The sequence below is a fragment of the Lepus europaeus genome, chromosome 5, assembly GCF_033115175.1.
Source record: "Lepus europaeus isolate LE1 chromosome 5, mLepTim1.pri, whole genome shotgun sequence".
NCBI classification, from domain to species: Eukaryota; Metazoa; Chordata; class Mammalia; order Lagomorpha; family Leporidae; genus Lepus; species Lepus europaeus.
Window position 1 is genome coordinate 31,637,849 of NC_084831.1, and position 15,058 is coordinate 31,652,906.

The 15,058-nt window shown below is 47.8% G+C and overlaps 1 protein-coding gene across 5 annotated transcripts in view; it reads right to left on the reverse strand.

Annotated features, from left to right (window-relative positions):
• Positions 1-9,759: 9,759 nt before the first annotated feature.
• TRIT1 (tRNA isopentenyltransferase 1) overlaps positions 9,760-15,058 on the reverse strand; it is a 55,590-nt gene continuing 50,291 nt past the window's right edge. The window contains exons 9-12 of one of the 5 annotated variants that reach the window (XM_062191039.1): positions 14,573-14,682; positions 14,146-14,263; positions 11,915-12,105; positions 9,760-11,553 (exon numbers count right to left, since the gene is read on the reverse strand). In XM_062191039.1, the coding sequence (XP_062047023.1) occupies positions 11,936-12,105; positions 14,146-14,263; positions 14,573-14,682 (398 nt within the window). In that variant the 3' untranslated portion in view covers positions 9,760-11,553; positions 11,915-11,935. Of the gene's footprint in view, positions 12,106-12,362; positions 12,623-14,145; positions 14,264-14,572; positions 14,683-15,058 lie in introns of all 5 variants that reach the window. The other 4 variants (XR_009865915.1, XM_062191040.1, XM_062191038.1 and 1 more) reach the window with 4 other exon arrangements.

The window sequence follows — 15,058 nt, forward strand, 5'->3', positions numbered from 1 at the left end:
CCCACAGGGGAGGAGTCACTGGCGCAGGCACCTATCACTGGGCCAACTCCGTCCTCACCCTCTCTCGGAGGATCTCTGCCCCCACTCCGGCCCACGCTCTTCCCACATTCTACAGGAAGTTGGCAGATCCTCCACAGCGGGCTCTCCTGCTGCACGCAAGGGCGGACAAAATAACTCGGCCCTCGGGGGCATCTGTCCCGAGGATTTTAAACTTGGGCTTCAGTGTCTGCTTCTTTGGAGGGAGGACAGCTGTGAGGCGCGAGGCGTGCAGGCTTTCAGAGACCATCGCAGGAGGCTGCTTGGTGTGGAGAGAAAAAGGCAAGTCAATGGGCAGAGAGGAGAAACGAGGCAGAGACGGCGCTGGCAGTGACGGGCCCCGCAGTAACCATCTGCCCGAACGCAGCTCGGTGATTCGACTCTTCCTTGGGCACCGTGAGCCTGTAAATCCTCCTTAATAGCTCAATGAGCTCAAATTGGCATTTAGTCCCTTACAGCCACACACACACTCGCTCACTCACCTGCTTTAAGTTGCTTAAACAGCTCTGAATGTTTCTTCATTGGTAGGAACTAACGGAAAGGCTGTGGGAAGGACCAGTGAGACACCATGCTCTGTGAGCACCATGCCAAGTGACTACCAATAAGGGATGATGAAGACAATGGCCGGTGATACCCAGGTGGAGTTCGGACTTCCCTTCAGCTCTGCCCCGCTGCTAGGAACACAAGGGCTGCACTGACCGCAGGCAGGCAGGAGCTCCACGGTGGCTGCCCAGCCGCCCTCCCTGCCTCCAGTCTACACTCCTTCTGGAATCATGCTGCCTCCTCTCCATCCATCGGGTTTCCATGGGCACTGCCTACTCCTCGCAGGAATCCATGTCCAGCCTGGCTGATGGGCTCCAGGGCAGGCACTGGACCCACGCTGGGCTCACGTATGTATCCCTTCCTGGGACTTTAACTGTGGTAAAATGCATGTAACAGAAATCTTACCACTTAATCACTTTTAAGTGTACAATTGAGTAGCGTTAAGTACATTCACCTTGTTGCACAATCCATCTCCAGAACTTGGTCATCTTGCAAAACTGAAACTCTATCCCATGAAACAATTCTCCATTTGCCAATCTCCCCACCTTACTGTCTCCACGAACTCCGGAGAAATCAGAAGTGGTATCGAGCAGTATTTGTCTTTTTGTGAGTTGCTTATTTTATTTAGCACAATCTCTTCTCAGTTCCTGATGTTGTAGCACGTGCCAGAATTCCTTTCCTTCTTTTTTTTTTTTTTTTTTTGACAGGCAGAGCAGACAGTGAGAGACAGAAAGGTCTTCCTTTTTCCGCTGGTTCACCCCCAAGTGGCCGCTACAGCCAGCGCGCTGCACCGATCCTAAGCCAGGAGCCAGGTGCTTCCTCCTGGTCTCCCATGTGGGTGCAGGGCTCAAGGACCTGGGCCATCCTCCACTGCCTTCCCGGCCCACAGCAGAGAGCTGGACTGGAAGAGGAGCAACCGGGACAGAATCCAATGCCCCAACCGGGACTAAAACCCGGGGTGCCAGTGCCGCAGGTGGAGGATTAGCCAAGTGAGCCGCGACGCTGGCCAACCTTTCCTTCTTAAGTCTGTGCTGAATATGCTGTCCTAGGTGTAGACTACACATGTCCGTCCTAGTTGTAGACCACATGTGGCCATCCTAGGTGCTGACTACATGTGTCCATCCACTCATTCCTTGGTGAACACCTGCGCTACTTCTCCCCCCTGGCTACCGTGACTAACACAGCTGTGACAAGGACCTGTTTGAAACCCTGCTTCTGGGTCTTTTGGACACATATCCACAAGTGGAGCTGCTGGACAAGAAAATTCTCTTTCATATTTATTTATTTGAAAGAGAAATAGAGGTTGATTGATTTTTTATTCACTGGTTACCTGCTCAAATGTGTGCAAAAGCCAGGGCTAAATGGGGCTGAAAATCGGGAACCTGGAATCCATACGGGCGACAGGAACCCAACCACCCGAGCCATTACCTGCCGCTTCCCACGGTGCACGTTCGCAGGAGCAGAGCTGGTTCTCGACCCAGGCACTCTGATACGGAAAGCAGGTTACCCCAGTGTCTTAACCACTGCAGTCCCCACAGCAGCTGTCCCATTTCCCTTTCTAACACTGCCTCGAGTTCCAACTTCTCCACCTCCTTGTCAACACTTTTTTTTTTTTTTTAAGATTTATTTTTATTTGAAAGGCTCAATTAGAGAGAGAGAGAGAGACAGAGACAAAGAGGTCTTCCATCTGCTGGTTCACTCCCCAAATGGCATAATGGCCAGGGCTGGGCCAGGCTGAAGCCAGAAGCCAGGAGCTTCTTCTGGGTCTTCCACATGGGTGCAGGGGCCCAAGCATTTGGGTCATCCTCTACTGTGTTCAGAGGCACATGAGCAGGGAGCCATGGGGCAGTGGGGACTCGAACTGGTGCCTATATGGAATGCCCGTGCTACAGGTGACAGCTTTACCCACTACACCATAATGCCAGCCTCATGGTTTTCAATAACAGCCATTCTAATGAGTACAAAATAACCTCAGACTTTTGAACTTGGAACCAGAGAAAAGGCATCAGCACAATTTCTCTCCAGTTGTGGTAAAGCGTGGGTGCCACCAGCAGCCTTGTCTCCCGCCACACAGAGAACGCCTGTTTGCAATGGGAGACAGGGGAGGCGATGTGCAGAGAAGGGAGACAGGGAGGCTCCATGGCTGCAGATTAGATAGTACAAGTTGTGTCTGGGCGCACACGCTTTCCCGTCCTTGAATATGAAACACCTTAGTAACCCAATCATAAACTCACCATTTACTTATGTTAGTTAGGCCTGTCTCATTGGCTACTGAGAGTCTTAACATACTTTTTTTTTTTTTTAAAAAAGACCTATTCAATTGAAAGGCAGAGAAAGGGAGGGAGGGAGGGAGTGATAGGGAAAGATGAAGGAAGGAAGGAAGGAAGGAAGGAAGGAAGGAAGGAAGGAAGGAAGGAAGGGAGGGAGGGAGGGAGGAAGGGAGGGAGGGAAGGGAGGGAGGGAGGGAGAAGGGAGGGAGGGAGAAGGGAGGGAGGGAAGGAAGGAAGGAAGGAAGGAGGGATAGAGGGAGGGAGGGGAGCCAGTGTTGTGGCACAGTGGATTGGGCAACAGCCCGCAATGCTGGCATCCCATGTGAGCACAGGTTCAAGTCCCAGCTGTTCCATTTCTGATCCAGCTCCCTGCTAGTGTGCCTGGGAGAACACCAGAGGATGGCCCAAGCACCTGGGCCCCTGCCACCCACATGGAATACCCAGATGGGAGTTTCTGACTCCTGGCATCAACCTGGCCCAGCCCTGACTGTTGCAGCCATTTCAGGGGTGAACCAGAGGATATAAGACCCATCTCTCTCACTCTCTAACTTTGCCTTTCAAATAAAATGAGAGAGAGAGAGAGAGAGAGAGAGAGAGAGAGGGAGAGGGGGAGAGAGAGAGAGAGAGAGAGAGAGAGAAAGAGAGGAAGAAAAAGACAATCTTCCACCTTCTGGTTCACTCCCCAAATGGCCACAAGTCAGAGCTGTCCAGGCTAAACTAGGAGTCTGGAACTCACTCAATCCAGATCTCCCACATGGGTGGCAGAGACCCAAGTACTTGGGTCATCACCTGCTGCCTTCTCAGGTGCATGAGCAGGAAGCTGGATCAGAAGCCGAATGAGCTGGGACACGGCCTGGCCTTGGATATGGGACGTGGATGTCCCAAGTGGTGGCTTAACCAGCTGCTCCAAAATGCTCATCCAAAACATCTAGATTAGTTCTTCAAGATGCATTTTTTTTCCTCCTTTGAGTCCTCTTTATAAACAGATGAACATAAATCATTTTTACACTTTAGAACCTAAGGAGGAAGGGTGGTTGGCACAGCGGCTAAGCTGCCTCTTGGGAGGACCACATCCCACGTCGAGGGGCTGCAGTCCTGGCTGCCATGCTTCCTATCCAGCGGCCTGCTGACTCTACTGTGGGAGGTAACCGATGACGGTTCAAGTCCTTAGGTCCCTGACACTCACATGGGCATCTGGATGGTTCCAGGCTCCTGGCTTTGGCCTGACTCAGCCCCAGTTGTTACAGGAGGTGAACCAGCAACTGGAAGATCTCTGTCTCTCTGCCTTTCAAATAAAATGGAAATAAGTACAAATTTTAAAACTTAAAAAAAAAAATCCCCAAAAGAATGCCCTTGGAGAAGTGGAACATATGTTAGAGCATGGGCTTGGAGTCAGCCCAAACTGGCTTCAGATCTAAGCTCATGTTACTGGATGTGCTAACTAACTTGATTGTGGTAACCATTTCACAACATATCCATGTACGAAATCATTGTGTTATATACCTTAACTACATACAATTTTGTCAATTATCCCTCAGTAAAGCAGGCAAAAAATTTTTAAGACATGGCGTTAAAAAGTAAAAACAAAACACAAACACACAAGTTTACTGAGTACCTTTTAAGCAGGCCCTCATAGGTGCCAGGGATAAAGCGGTGAACCAGAGACAAGAACTCCTGCCCCCACAGAGTGTTCTTTTGAGCACCCAGCAAGCATCTGTACGTCTGGTTGGTGCCAGCCACTGTTTTAATGAAGTTAAGTGTACGTGCTTGTTTACAAAATGTCCTTGATAAATTACCCATCCCATTTGTTTCAAGGCAACAATATCAGGTATGCATGTGCTTAACACACAGTGCTGACACACAGGAAGCATCCAGGGAAGAGCAGCGAGGTCTATGTTTAGATACAGAAGCCCGCCACGTCTCAATAAACAGCCTCGGTATGTACTGGGGGCCTCCTCCCTGGTCTACGTGAACACTTCAGCAGAACTCGCACCTGGCCTAGCTGCCTCTGCACACGGAGCAAGAGGAGTTACAGGCGCGACGCGCGGTGGTGGAATAATGAGGAACACGAACTTGGGAGCCACCCACCTCGTTCCAAACCTCAGCTTGCCCTGGGGAGAATCACCGAACGGCTCTCGTCGGCTTCCTCAACTGTAAAGCAGGGCTACTGACAGCAATGGCAATACCACCGCACAGGGCTGTTGCGAGGCTCAATGAGTCTGTGTGCAGGAGTACTCAAGAGAGAGCCTGGTGCCGAGGGCTATGCAAGTACTCACTAATATTAACACTGCGAGGGCACATACACGAAAAGGAGAAAGTCAGCCTCCCCAAGGGGCAGAGCAAGAGATCTGGGGGCCTTGAAGCATGTGCAGGAGTTCACTAGATGGAGACTTAAAGGGATTTCAGGTGGGGAAAAAACTTCAAGCAAATGACCCCGAAATCACATGCGGCAGATAAAGCCTGAGGCACCAGTTTTGGCTGTTAGTGGCACTGCTGTGTAAACCAGTTAGTTACAGGTCAGCTCTGGCCCTGGGAACTTCTGAGAATTGACACTATCCCCTAACCCACCCAACACTTAGCAGCATTAACAGTCTTTCCTTAGGGAAGCAGATAAACCCAACATACAGTGACCGCCTACTGTGTCCGCCAGTGCCAACATACTAGACTCCTTACAAATGGACCTCATTGGCCCTGAAGTGTCCCCTGGCATGGAGCTAACAGCTCCATTTTATAAGGAAACTGAGGCAGATTAAGCAATTCCCCAAAGGTCACACATACGGCACGTTGGACAGGGAAGGATCCAGATACAAGTAGTGGGAGGTTTTCCCCTGCCTCCGTCAAGGGTCTGGAGGTAGGTGTCAGTCACTGTGGTGTGCTTCCTCACCATGCCTCATACTCTCGGCAGTGCCCGTAATGCTGCTTTTGTTCTTTTTAAAAGACTGATTTATTTGAAAAGCAAAATTAAGAGAGAGAGATCTTCCACGTGCTGGCTCACTTCCCAAATGGTCGCAATGGCCAAGGCTGGGCTAGGCCAAAGCCAGGAGCTAGGAACCCCATCTGGGTTTCCCATGTGAGTGGCAGAAGTTCAAGCACTTGGGCCATCTTCCACTGCTTTCCTAGGCACATTAGCAGGGAACTGGACAGGAAGTGGAGCAGCCAGGACTCCAACAGGCGCCCAAATGGGACGTTGGCATTGCAGGCGGTGGCACAATGCCAGTCCCTATAACACTTCTTTATTCTCATCTTAAAGTCCCACCAGCCAGGATTTTGTCAAGCTTAACTTTTTGAAATATTTTAGAGGTCAGCCCGTACAGTGTACTAATTTCACAGATGGGAAATAGAGAGATTTGCCTCTAGCAAACGAACAGAGCTAATTAGTTAAATGAGCCTGGAATCCAGTGTTCTTTCCACGATACCACTTTGGTGGAGACAGCAAGTTGTCCACCAAAATCTGTTCTCCCATTCTTTCTTGGCACATGGCTGCATGACATTTCACAGTCTTGCTGGCAGGCAGGTGTGGCCATATGACTAAGTTCTCGCCAGTGAAAGTGGGCAGAAGCATGCATGCCGCTGCAGGGGCTAGGCCTCCGGGCCATGGGTGCGCCTCCTCCCCGCTCCCTCTCCCTTCCCACTGGCTGGGACCAGTGGTGACCCAGCTTCAAGCATGCAGATGAGGAGCTTACTCCCGAGGGAGAAGAACAGGATCCGAGAGACCTGTGTCCCTGAATGACCATTTGGAGTACAGCTGCCCCACTGACCTAGACAGCTCACTTCAGAAAGGTTAACTCCCCCCAGAGCTGTTAGGTGACAAAGAATCAAGTTCTTTGTTCTTGAAGCCACTGTATGGTTGAATCCCTTTGCTACAGCAGGCTTAGCCTTTTACCGGTACTAACACAACCATGCAGCTTCCTTTGTGTATGCTCAGAATAGCATTACAAATGACTGGTGAGCCATCATTTCAGAAAACAGCCCTAACCGCCCAAGTAGGTGATAATCAAACAATGAAGTTCCTGCCTGTGGCTACTATCCCAAGATTTCCTCATCCTGGCTAAAGGGTATTTAACGACTGAAACAGATTATTTATGTAGAGACCCATTTAGCTTTTATGCATCCATGCAATTAATATTCATAAATATTTGACTGTTTCTAGGCACTGGGGACAGAAACAGGCCACTGCATTCATAAAAACCAATGTGTGTGTGTACATGGTGGTTTTTTGTTTTAAACGTTGTGCTGTGCAATTTGTTTTCAGTGGAAAAACCCTATGTATGGAATATGGAACTGAGAAGCAATGTACAAATAATTACCAAGTCACAAAGGCTCAAACCATACCCCTGGATTACAGATGAGCTATGCTCTTGCTTAGCCCTAAAGATCAAGCATAACATTCTAAGAATCCAACTCTTTTCAATGTGTTTCTTACAATGGTCTGATCTGCATGTCTAATATGTAACCAGGACTTTTACTGACAGAGGTAGATAGACCTCATAGCTTGCTGAGTGTTGGAATTCATTAGATTAATTCCCAAGGCCATTTAGACAGCACTGCTGGTGACAGAACGGAGACTCCGGCTACCTGGACTACAGGGCCTCACCTGTCTGGGATTAGCTAAAGCCAGATGCTGCAAGACAGCACTCCTCATCCTCACTCCAGGAGGGGCCAATAGCCCAGCGCTGCTCCGCAGTCCCTCCCAGATCTCAAATAAGACTGGAGCGAGATTCAGCAGTTGAGAGGTGACCTGAGGTTTGTCCTGATTTTGTCAAACTTGCTCTGTGACTTGGAATCATGTTTTTGGGCCTGTTTCCCCATCTGCACAAGAACGGGCTGGCGACTCTCATCTCTCCACGTATGACAACGACAAGGCAGAACTAGTTTCCCTCCCTATACTTAACAGCAAAGTTCCTGAGGGCAGGAGGCAAAGAGCAGGAGGTGTACCCCACACAACGCCTCAGACCAGGGCAACGGGCAGGTTTCTAGTGAGTACTCTGCCTGCCACAGGCTCTTGGATGCCATGAAGGAATCCCACCTTGCTGGATCTGATTTCTAAAAACAGGAGTGGTGGACTCACCCACAGTGCCTTGAACTTAGCAAGCACTTCAAAGATACCGGGTACTTTGATTTGACTTTGTGTGTGTGTGTGTGTATCAATCATGCTTTCCAATTGTCTTAGATTGCAATGATTCTTATGAGAAGCTACTGCTCCAGGTACTTCAGATGGAAGGATTAGACTTTCTGAGGTAGGGTTACTGCAACTAGTTTTTCCTGCTTGTCCACTGAAATTTCTTTTATGCTTTAAACTATATTTAGCAATTTGGGTGAAGAACATCTCCAAGTCCAAGGCCCCTCACTAAAAAGAGCCAGCTCAACACAGCAGCACTGAAGCTCGAGTCTCCAGCCCTCGCCTCACCTCCAGCTCTGCCACTCCTGGCTGGAGGGCCTTGCTCTCCCAGTTGGGTAACTCAATGGGAACAGCATCTCCCCCCAGGGCTGTATGACAAAGTGCCTGACAATGCTGGGCTCATAGCAAATACACATCTCCACTCCCAGTGGGGAAATGTAGCTTTCCACCGTTAGCTCTTAGGGAATAAACTGACTGGGAAAATTATATCACATAGAAAACAAAATGCAGTAGATAAAAGGATGATTTCTTCTTTGATCAGAATATAAATTGGGGCTGACAGTGTGGCATAGCAGGTAAAGCTGCCACCTACAGTGCTGGCATCCCATATGGGCACTGGTTCAAGTCTGGCTGCTCCACTTCCAATCCAGCTTTCTGCTATGGCCTGGGAAAGCAGAAGATGGCCCAAATCCTGAGGCCCCTGCACCCATGTGGGAATACCCAGAGGAAGCTCCTGGATCCTGGCTTTGGTCTGGTGCAGCTCTGGCCACTGCAGCCAACTGGGGAGTGAACCAATGCATGGAAGACCTCTCTGCCTCTCCTCTCTGTGTTAACTCTGATTTTCAAATAAATAAATAAATCTTTAAAAAAAACATAAATTTATTCTTGAGTCAAATCAGTCAAAGTGGGGGATGAAGCCCTGTAATTCCATAGCTTTAATAAGTCAATCAAGAGGCCGGCGCTGTGGTGCAACAGGTTAGAGCCCTGGTCTGCAGTGCCAGCATCCCATATGGGTGCTGGTTCAAGTCCTGGCTGCTCCACTTCTGATCCAGCTCTCTGCCATTGCCTGGGAAAGCAGTGGAAGATGGCCCAAGTTCTGGGGCTCCTGCACCCGTGTGGAAGACCTGGAGGAAGCTCCTGGCTCCTGACTTTGGATCAGCCCAGCTCCAGCCATTGCGGCCATCTGGGGAGTGAACCAGCAGATGGAAGACCTCTCTCTTTTTGCCTCTGCCTCTCTGTAACTCCGCCTTTCAAATAAATAAATCTTAAAAAAAAATAAAAAAGGCAATCAAGTTACAGTTCTTTCACTCTGCCTCCTCTGTCATTTTGTATGCACATGGGAACACCTGAGAATTGCTTTTTTAAGGTCCAACAGAAATGTTCTTTCTTCCATGATCCCTCCCTCTCCCCTCTAAACTAAAAATTTAAACAGCTCTTTTTTTTTTTTGACAGACTGGATAGTGAGAGAGACAGAGAGAAAGGTCTTCCTTTTTGCCGTTGGTTCACCCTCCAATGGCCGCTGCGGATGGCGCATCGTGCTGATCTGAAGCCAGGAGCCAGGTACTTCTCCTGGTCTCCCATGCGGGTGCAGGGCCCAAGGACTTGGGCCATCCTCCACTGCCTTCCCGGGCCATAGCAGAGAGATGGCCTGGAAGAGGGGCAACCGGGACAGAATTCGGCGCCCCGACCGGGACTAGAACCCAGTGTGCCGGCGCCGCAAGGCAGAGGATTAGCCTGTTAAGCCACGGCGCCAGCCTAAACAGCTCTTTAAAATAGCATTCTGCCTGGCTTTAAAAGCTGGGAATGTTGTGGTGGTACAGCCTGTTAGGCTGCCACCTAATGCTGGCATCCCATATGGGAACTGGTTCAAGTGCTCTACTTCCAATCCAGCTCTGGCTAAATCCACCTGGGAAAGCAGTGAAATGGCCCAAACACTTGGGCTCCTGCTACCTGTGTGGAGACCCAGATGCAATTCCAGGTTCCTGGCTTCAGCTTGGCCTAGCCCTGCTGTTGTGGTCATCTGGGGGGTGAGTCAGCAGATGGAAGCTCTTTCTCTAACTCTGCCTTTCAAATAAATACTTTTAAAAATTATTTATTATTTATTATTTAAAAGGCAGTGAGAGTCAGAGATAGAGACAGAGATCTTCCATCCACTGGTTCTCTACCCTAACACCCAAAACAGCCAGGACTGAGCCAGACCAATACTAGGATGCTAGAACTCCATCTGGGTCTCCCATTTGAGTGGCAGGGAACCAAGTACATGAGCCGTCACCTATGGCCCCAACAGTGAGCATTAGCAGCAAGCTGGATATCAAGTGGAAGACCCAGGACTCAAACCAGGCACTCTGATATGGAATGTGGCTATCCCATCCCAAACAGCTCTTTAACTGCTGCACCAAATGTCTGCCCCCTATACAAATTTTATGACCTTCAGTACTCTACCATCTAGACTGGTTGTTTGTGTATACATAAGTCTACTTTGCAAGTCCCTGAAAATAAGTTGCACAGCTCATGCATCTCTGTTTTTTTGTTTTTTGTTTTTTAAAGATTCATTTATTTATTTCAAAGGCAGAGATACAGAAAGAATCTTCTACCTGCTGGTTCACTCCCCAAATGGCTGCAACAGATTGGGCTGGGCCAGGCCCAAGCCAGGAGCCAGGAGCTTCCACTGGGTCTCCCATGCAGGTGCAGGGCCCAAGCATTTGGGCCATCTCCCACTGCTTTCCCAGGCCATAGCAGACAACTGGATTGAAGTGGAGCAGCCAGGACTCGAACTGCTGCCCATATGAGATGTCAGCATTGCAGGCAGCAGCTTAACCTACTATACCACAGAGCCAGCCCCTCTAGCCTATATCCACTAGCCTAGTCCAGTAGATTCTGAATAAAAAATCTGAGTGGGAAATTATTACATAATGAGTACTGAGTTTCTGTTTTCAGTGATGAACAGGTTTTCAAAATAACAGTGATGACTTACAGTGTTGTGAATGTAATCAATGCGGTGAATTACACAAGCAAAATGTTTAATTTCATGTTACATATAAATAAATATTTATATAATATTGCTGGCAGCTCAGGTCATTCCAGAAAGAGGATTTCAACTAGAAATAACAAATCTACAAAAAGAGTCTGTCTGGATGTCTTCTAGGAATATAAATGCTCAGCAAACACCTGCTACACAAGTGAAGACGGCATGATCTATGAAGGTCAAATTTGTTGAAAAGCTACCATGTTAATAAAAGCATATTGTATATAAACTATATGTGAACATACCTATCTTTTTAAGGATCGAAAAGGCTCCTGCAGACTTTTTCTTTATTTAACTTTCAGCAAGAATATGGATTTATAACTCAATAGAGAGACACCAGTGATAGTGTCTTCCCACACAGGAGCAGCTCAACACGTTTCCAAGCCTTTAGATTTCAAGTTCCAAGTCCCACACCTTGATCTGATCCCTGCTCTCAGGAATTCCAAGAACTATCTGTGTTCACTTGATCATTTCACAGGGGCTGGTTCTTTCCTGCAGTTCACTCAGATCCAGACCTCCTGATTTGCAGCTCACAATACTTCAGTCATCTACAAAAGCATCTGGAAATGAGATATTTTTAGCTGGCGTCCGGAAGAAAACTTGTTTTAAGGGATATAGTGAATGCTGGTATCCACTATTCAAGAGATTCGCAAGTATAAAAATGTACAATCTGTGCCTTTCTTTAAACCTATAAGGTTCAAAAGAAAAAAAAAAAAAAAAAAGCCCTTCTGGAAATACGTCACTGCCAGACACATCAGCCACACGAGGAGCTCACGAGGTCTGCCACTCCCATTTCAGAGAACACTTCACAGCCACAACACTAAATGAAATAAAATGGCGGGGGCTTTATGCACAGCACTCCTCGGCCCAGAATAGGAGAAAAGGCCCCGCCCTCCTGAATGGAGTCTCTACCACCTTTACCAAGGTTACTGGGGATGTCTCTTATGTGCTGCATATCAGCTCTGGATCATCCTGCCCTGGGCACCCCTTCTTTTTAAGTTCTCTGTCACAGTCAGGGGAGATACTTTGACTTTCTCTGGTGTTGACAGCATTTGATTCCAATCTTCTTTTTTTCTTCAGTTGATGCAAGTGGGATTTGGATTTTATATGAGCTGATAAGACAAAAAAAAAAAAAATCCAGTCAATCAAATAAAAATTAGGATTTTCTAGGATTAATTCTAAAAATAACTACAATTAACTACACAATCCTTTTCTTTAACAATAAATGTGTCAACAGGCACACTGGTATGGCTGTTTGGCTTATTACAATAATGTCAGCTAGCAAACTAGAGTAAGCGACCATGTATCAAGTGCGCCCTGCTACCTGCCTCGTCTCCTTTATACTTCTCCAGGTTTAGAGAGGTCTTACTTGTGTCCAGCGTCCCACAGCAGGCACATTTGTTTGGTTAGATCTTCAGCTTCTTAGAAAGAGATCCCACTTTCCAGAATCAGGTCTCTATAGTGCAGGGCTTCCTGTTTCAGATGCATTTCAAATTCTTGTGTGTATTGCAGGACAGATGCCATGTTGTACCTCACACTGCAGTACCCAGTCCTACAGATGCCAGGAATATGACTGCCTGTTCCAATTCTTCCCTGGTCTCACGGGTGGTCCTGCCTCGCCACCCCAGCCTGTGTCAGATAAACCATTTGAAGGACTGATCCACAAGGCTCCCAATCTCCCCACATGCTGCCCCAGTCAGTCAGGTGCAATAAAGCTGAAAGGCCACTGCTGTCTGATAGCAAGTGCCTGCCTCTCACCCCAAGGCGCCCCCCGCCCCCCCCTCCCCATCTGACTAACTCATACAGGCGATCTCGTCTGGGAATACCTAAAGAAATAGATGACTAGACTAAATCCTCTTTTACTCATATTTAAAGGATCATTTTTAAGGAGTTAGAAGCAAGAATAAGTAAGGAAAAGGTTAGAAGTCAAAGAAAAGTTTACTTGGGAGAAAAATCAGCTTTGTTCTCCAGCTAGCGCCTAAGGCAGAAACAGAGCTCTGGCCCGACTCTCCCTGGCAGCAGGCGAGGGGAGTGAGGACTGGACAGATGGCACTATAGAAGGGCTCACACAGGCAGCGCGCACAACGGCTCACACATGCTGCTGCTCTGAGCTCTCCCTGAAGGACATTCGACAAATCGAACCACTAAGTTTCCTTTAGAAAAAACAATCAAACACTCTCTTTCTCTTCCCCTTTCATCATTATAAACCAGCAACAATCGAGGCTTCTTCTGCTGGCTGGGCAATCACAGCCGTCCCCAGTCTGACAATGGAGTTCATTTTGCCTGGGTTACCAGTTAGTAGACCTAATCATCCCATTGGCTGGTATGGGAAAAAAAACTGTACTTCTCTGAGACTTCCATGCAAAGCAGAACTCTGAACAGAAGGATTCCAGCCACTGCGTAAACTATAAACCCTACTGTGCCTAAAATGAGTGAACCTCACACGTGTTTCTAAATATGATGTAAATTCAAGGCTTGGGGAAGAAACCCTTTGGGACTTGATTGGGTGACGACAGAAATCTGACAGTGGAGTACAATGCAGCTACGGCAGAAGCTGCAGAAGCTGAGCACAGGCCTGGGCCTGGATGGCACCGTCTCTGTCCACATATATGTCTGACAGGCTGCTCTCACAGTTTGCTTTAACAGCCTTCCAACTCCCACCATTTCAACCTAGTACTTTAAAAATCACGAGGAGCTACTACTTTTGAGGGACGTACCGAGAAGGAGTAGCTGCACGTCCTGCTCCCTCCCAGCTATGCTTCGGCTTCTCTGGGATGAACTGCCTGGTTTTCCTCAAAAGCCTCGCTCACCCCCACTGAGTGTAAACATGAAAGGTCAAGCAACTCCTCCAAGGCAAGATCACAAAGTCAACGGAGCTCTAGAAAGCCAACAGTATACACAATGCTCAGTATAAAACCTCTATTCTAGCTGAAGCTAGAGGGCATACGATCTTCCTTCGAATTTCAGAATAGAGACGACTCCCCAACGATTTGGGAAAGCCTCCGAGGAATTTAAGTACAGACTCTTAGAATAATCTGGCTGTCCCTTTACAAGCAAGCAGACTGCAGAATTCAGTCTTTCAAAGATCTTAAATTTCAGGAAGTCAATGCGACATCCGCACGGCTTTCCTCATGCCCTTCCTCATACGCTACCTGCCCATTCGCGGTCCCCAATGATAATGCGATCACAGAAGTCACACATATGATAGCTTCTCTTGTTCTCATTTTCATTGTAGGGCATCTTTATTGGAGTGGCTGCAGGCTTGTGGCCCTAAAAGAACAAGGAGGGCGGGGAGGCATCTGAGTGAACAAATTTTAAGTATAACTTTCTGATAGTAAGGGGAGTGGGATTCAAGATTCCTTTTTCTCATCCAACAGAGCAGGTGAGTTGTGAACAGATTTTAAGAACAACTTTTTTAAATGTGAAAGCAGAAATACAGCCGTTATGGATCTAAAAGCAGCCAGCCCTTCTGCCTTATTCTATGGAAAATAAGGCTTGCTTCCCCAACATAGCAATAAAGGTGTCAGCTAAGGAAAGTGCTCTGAAAATCAAACAGACTGTACGATAATTAATAATCACCTGGATGAAACTTTGCACGATTTCAAGAGCAGGTTCCAGAACAGACTCTTCCCACTTGGAGACATCAGATACCTCTAAGCCATACACTGGAGGGACACTAGGACCAGGTCCTAATGATGACAAGAAAAGTTGTGAGAGGTCAGCTTACAAAACCCAATCTATTCTCCTCTCAGGACTCCAAAAATCCTCAAGGGAAACACAGTGTCCAAGGAATAAACATTCAGATCATGCTATTCATTCTAACGACAAACATGAACCACAATCCAAGAAAGATCTAAAACGCAGCCAGTAAGTCCAACTGTATAATCCAGAAACTCAAATGCAGCATCTTCCAGATCAGTCAGGAAGCCAGAATAGAGCAACAACAACTCAGGTGACAACTGTGTGGGCTACACATAAAGATAACACATCTGAGCCCTGAGGCCAGGGCTGTGGCGTGGAAGATTAAACCTCAGCTTATAGTGCTGGCATTCCACATGGGTGCCA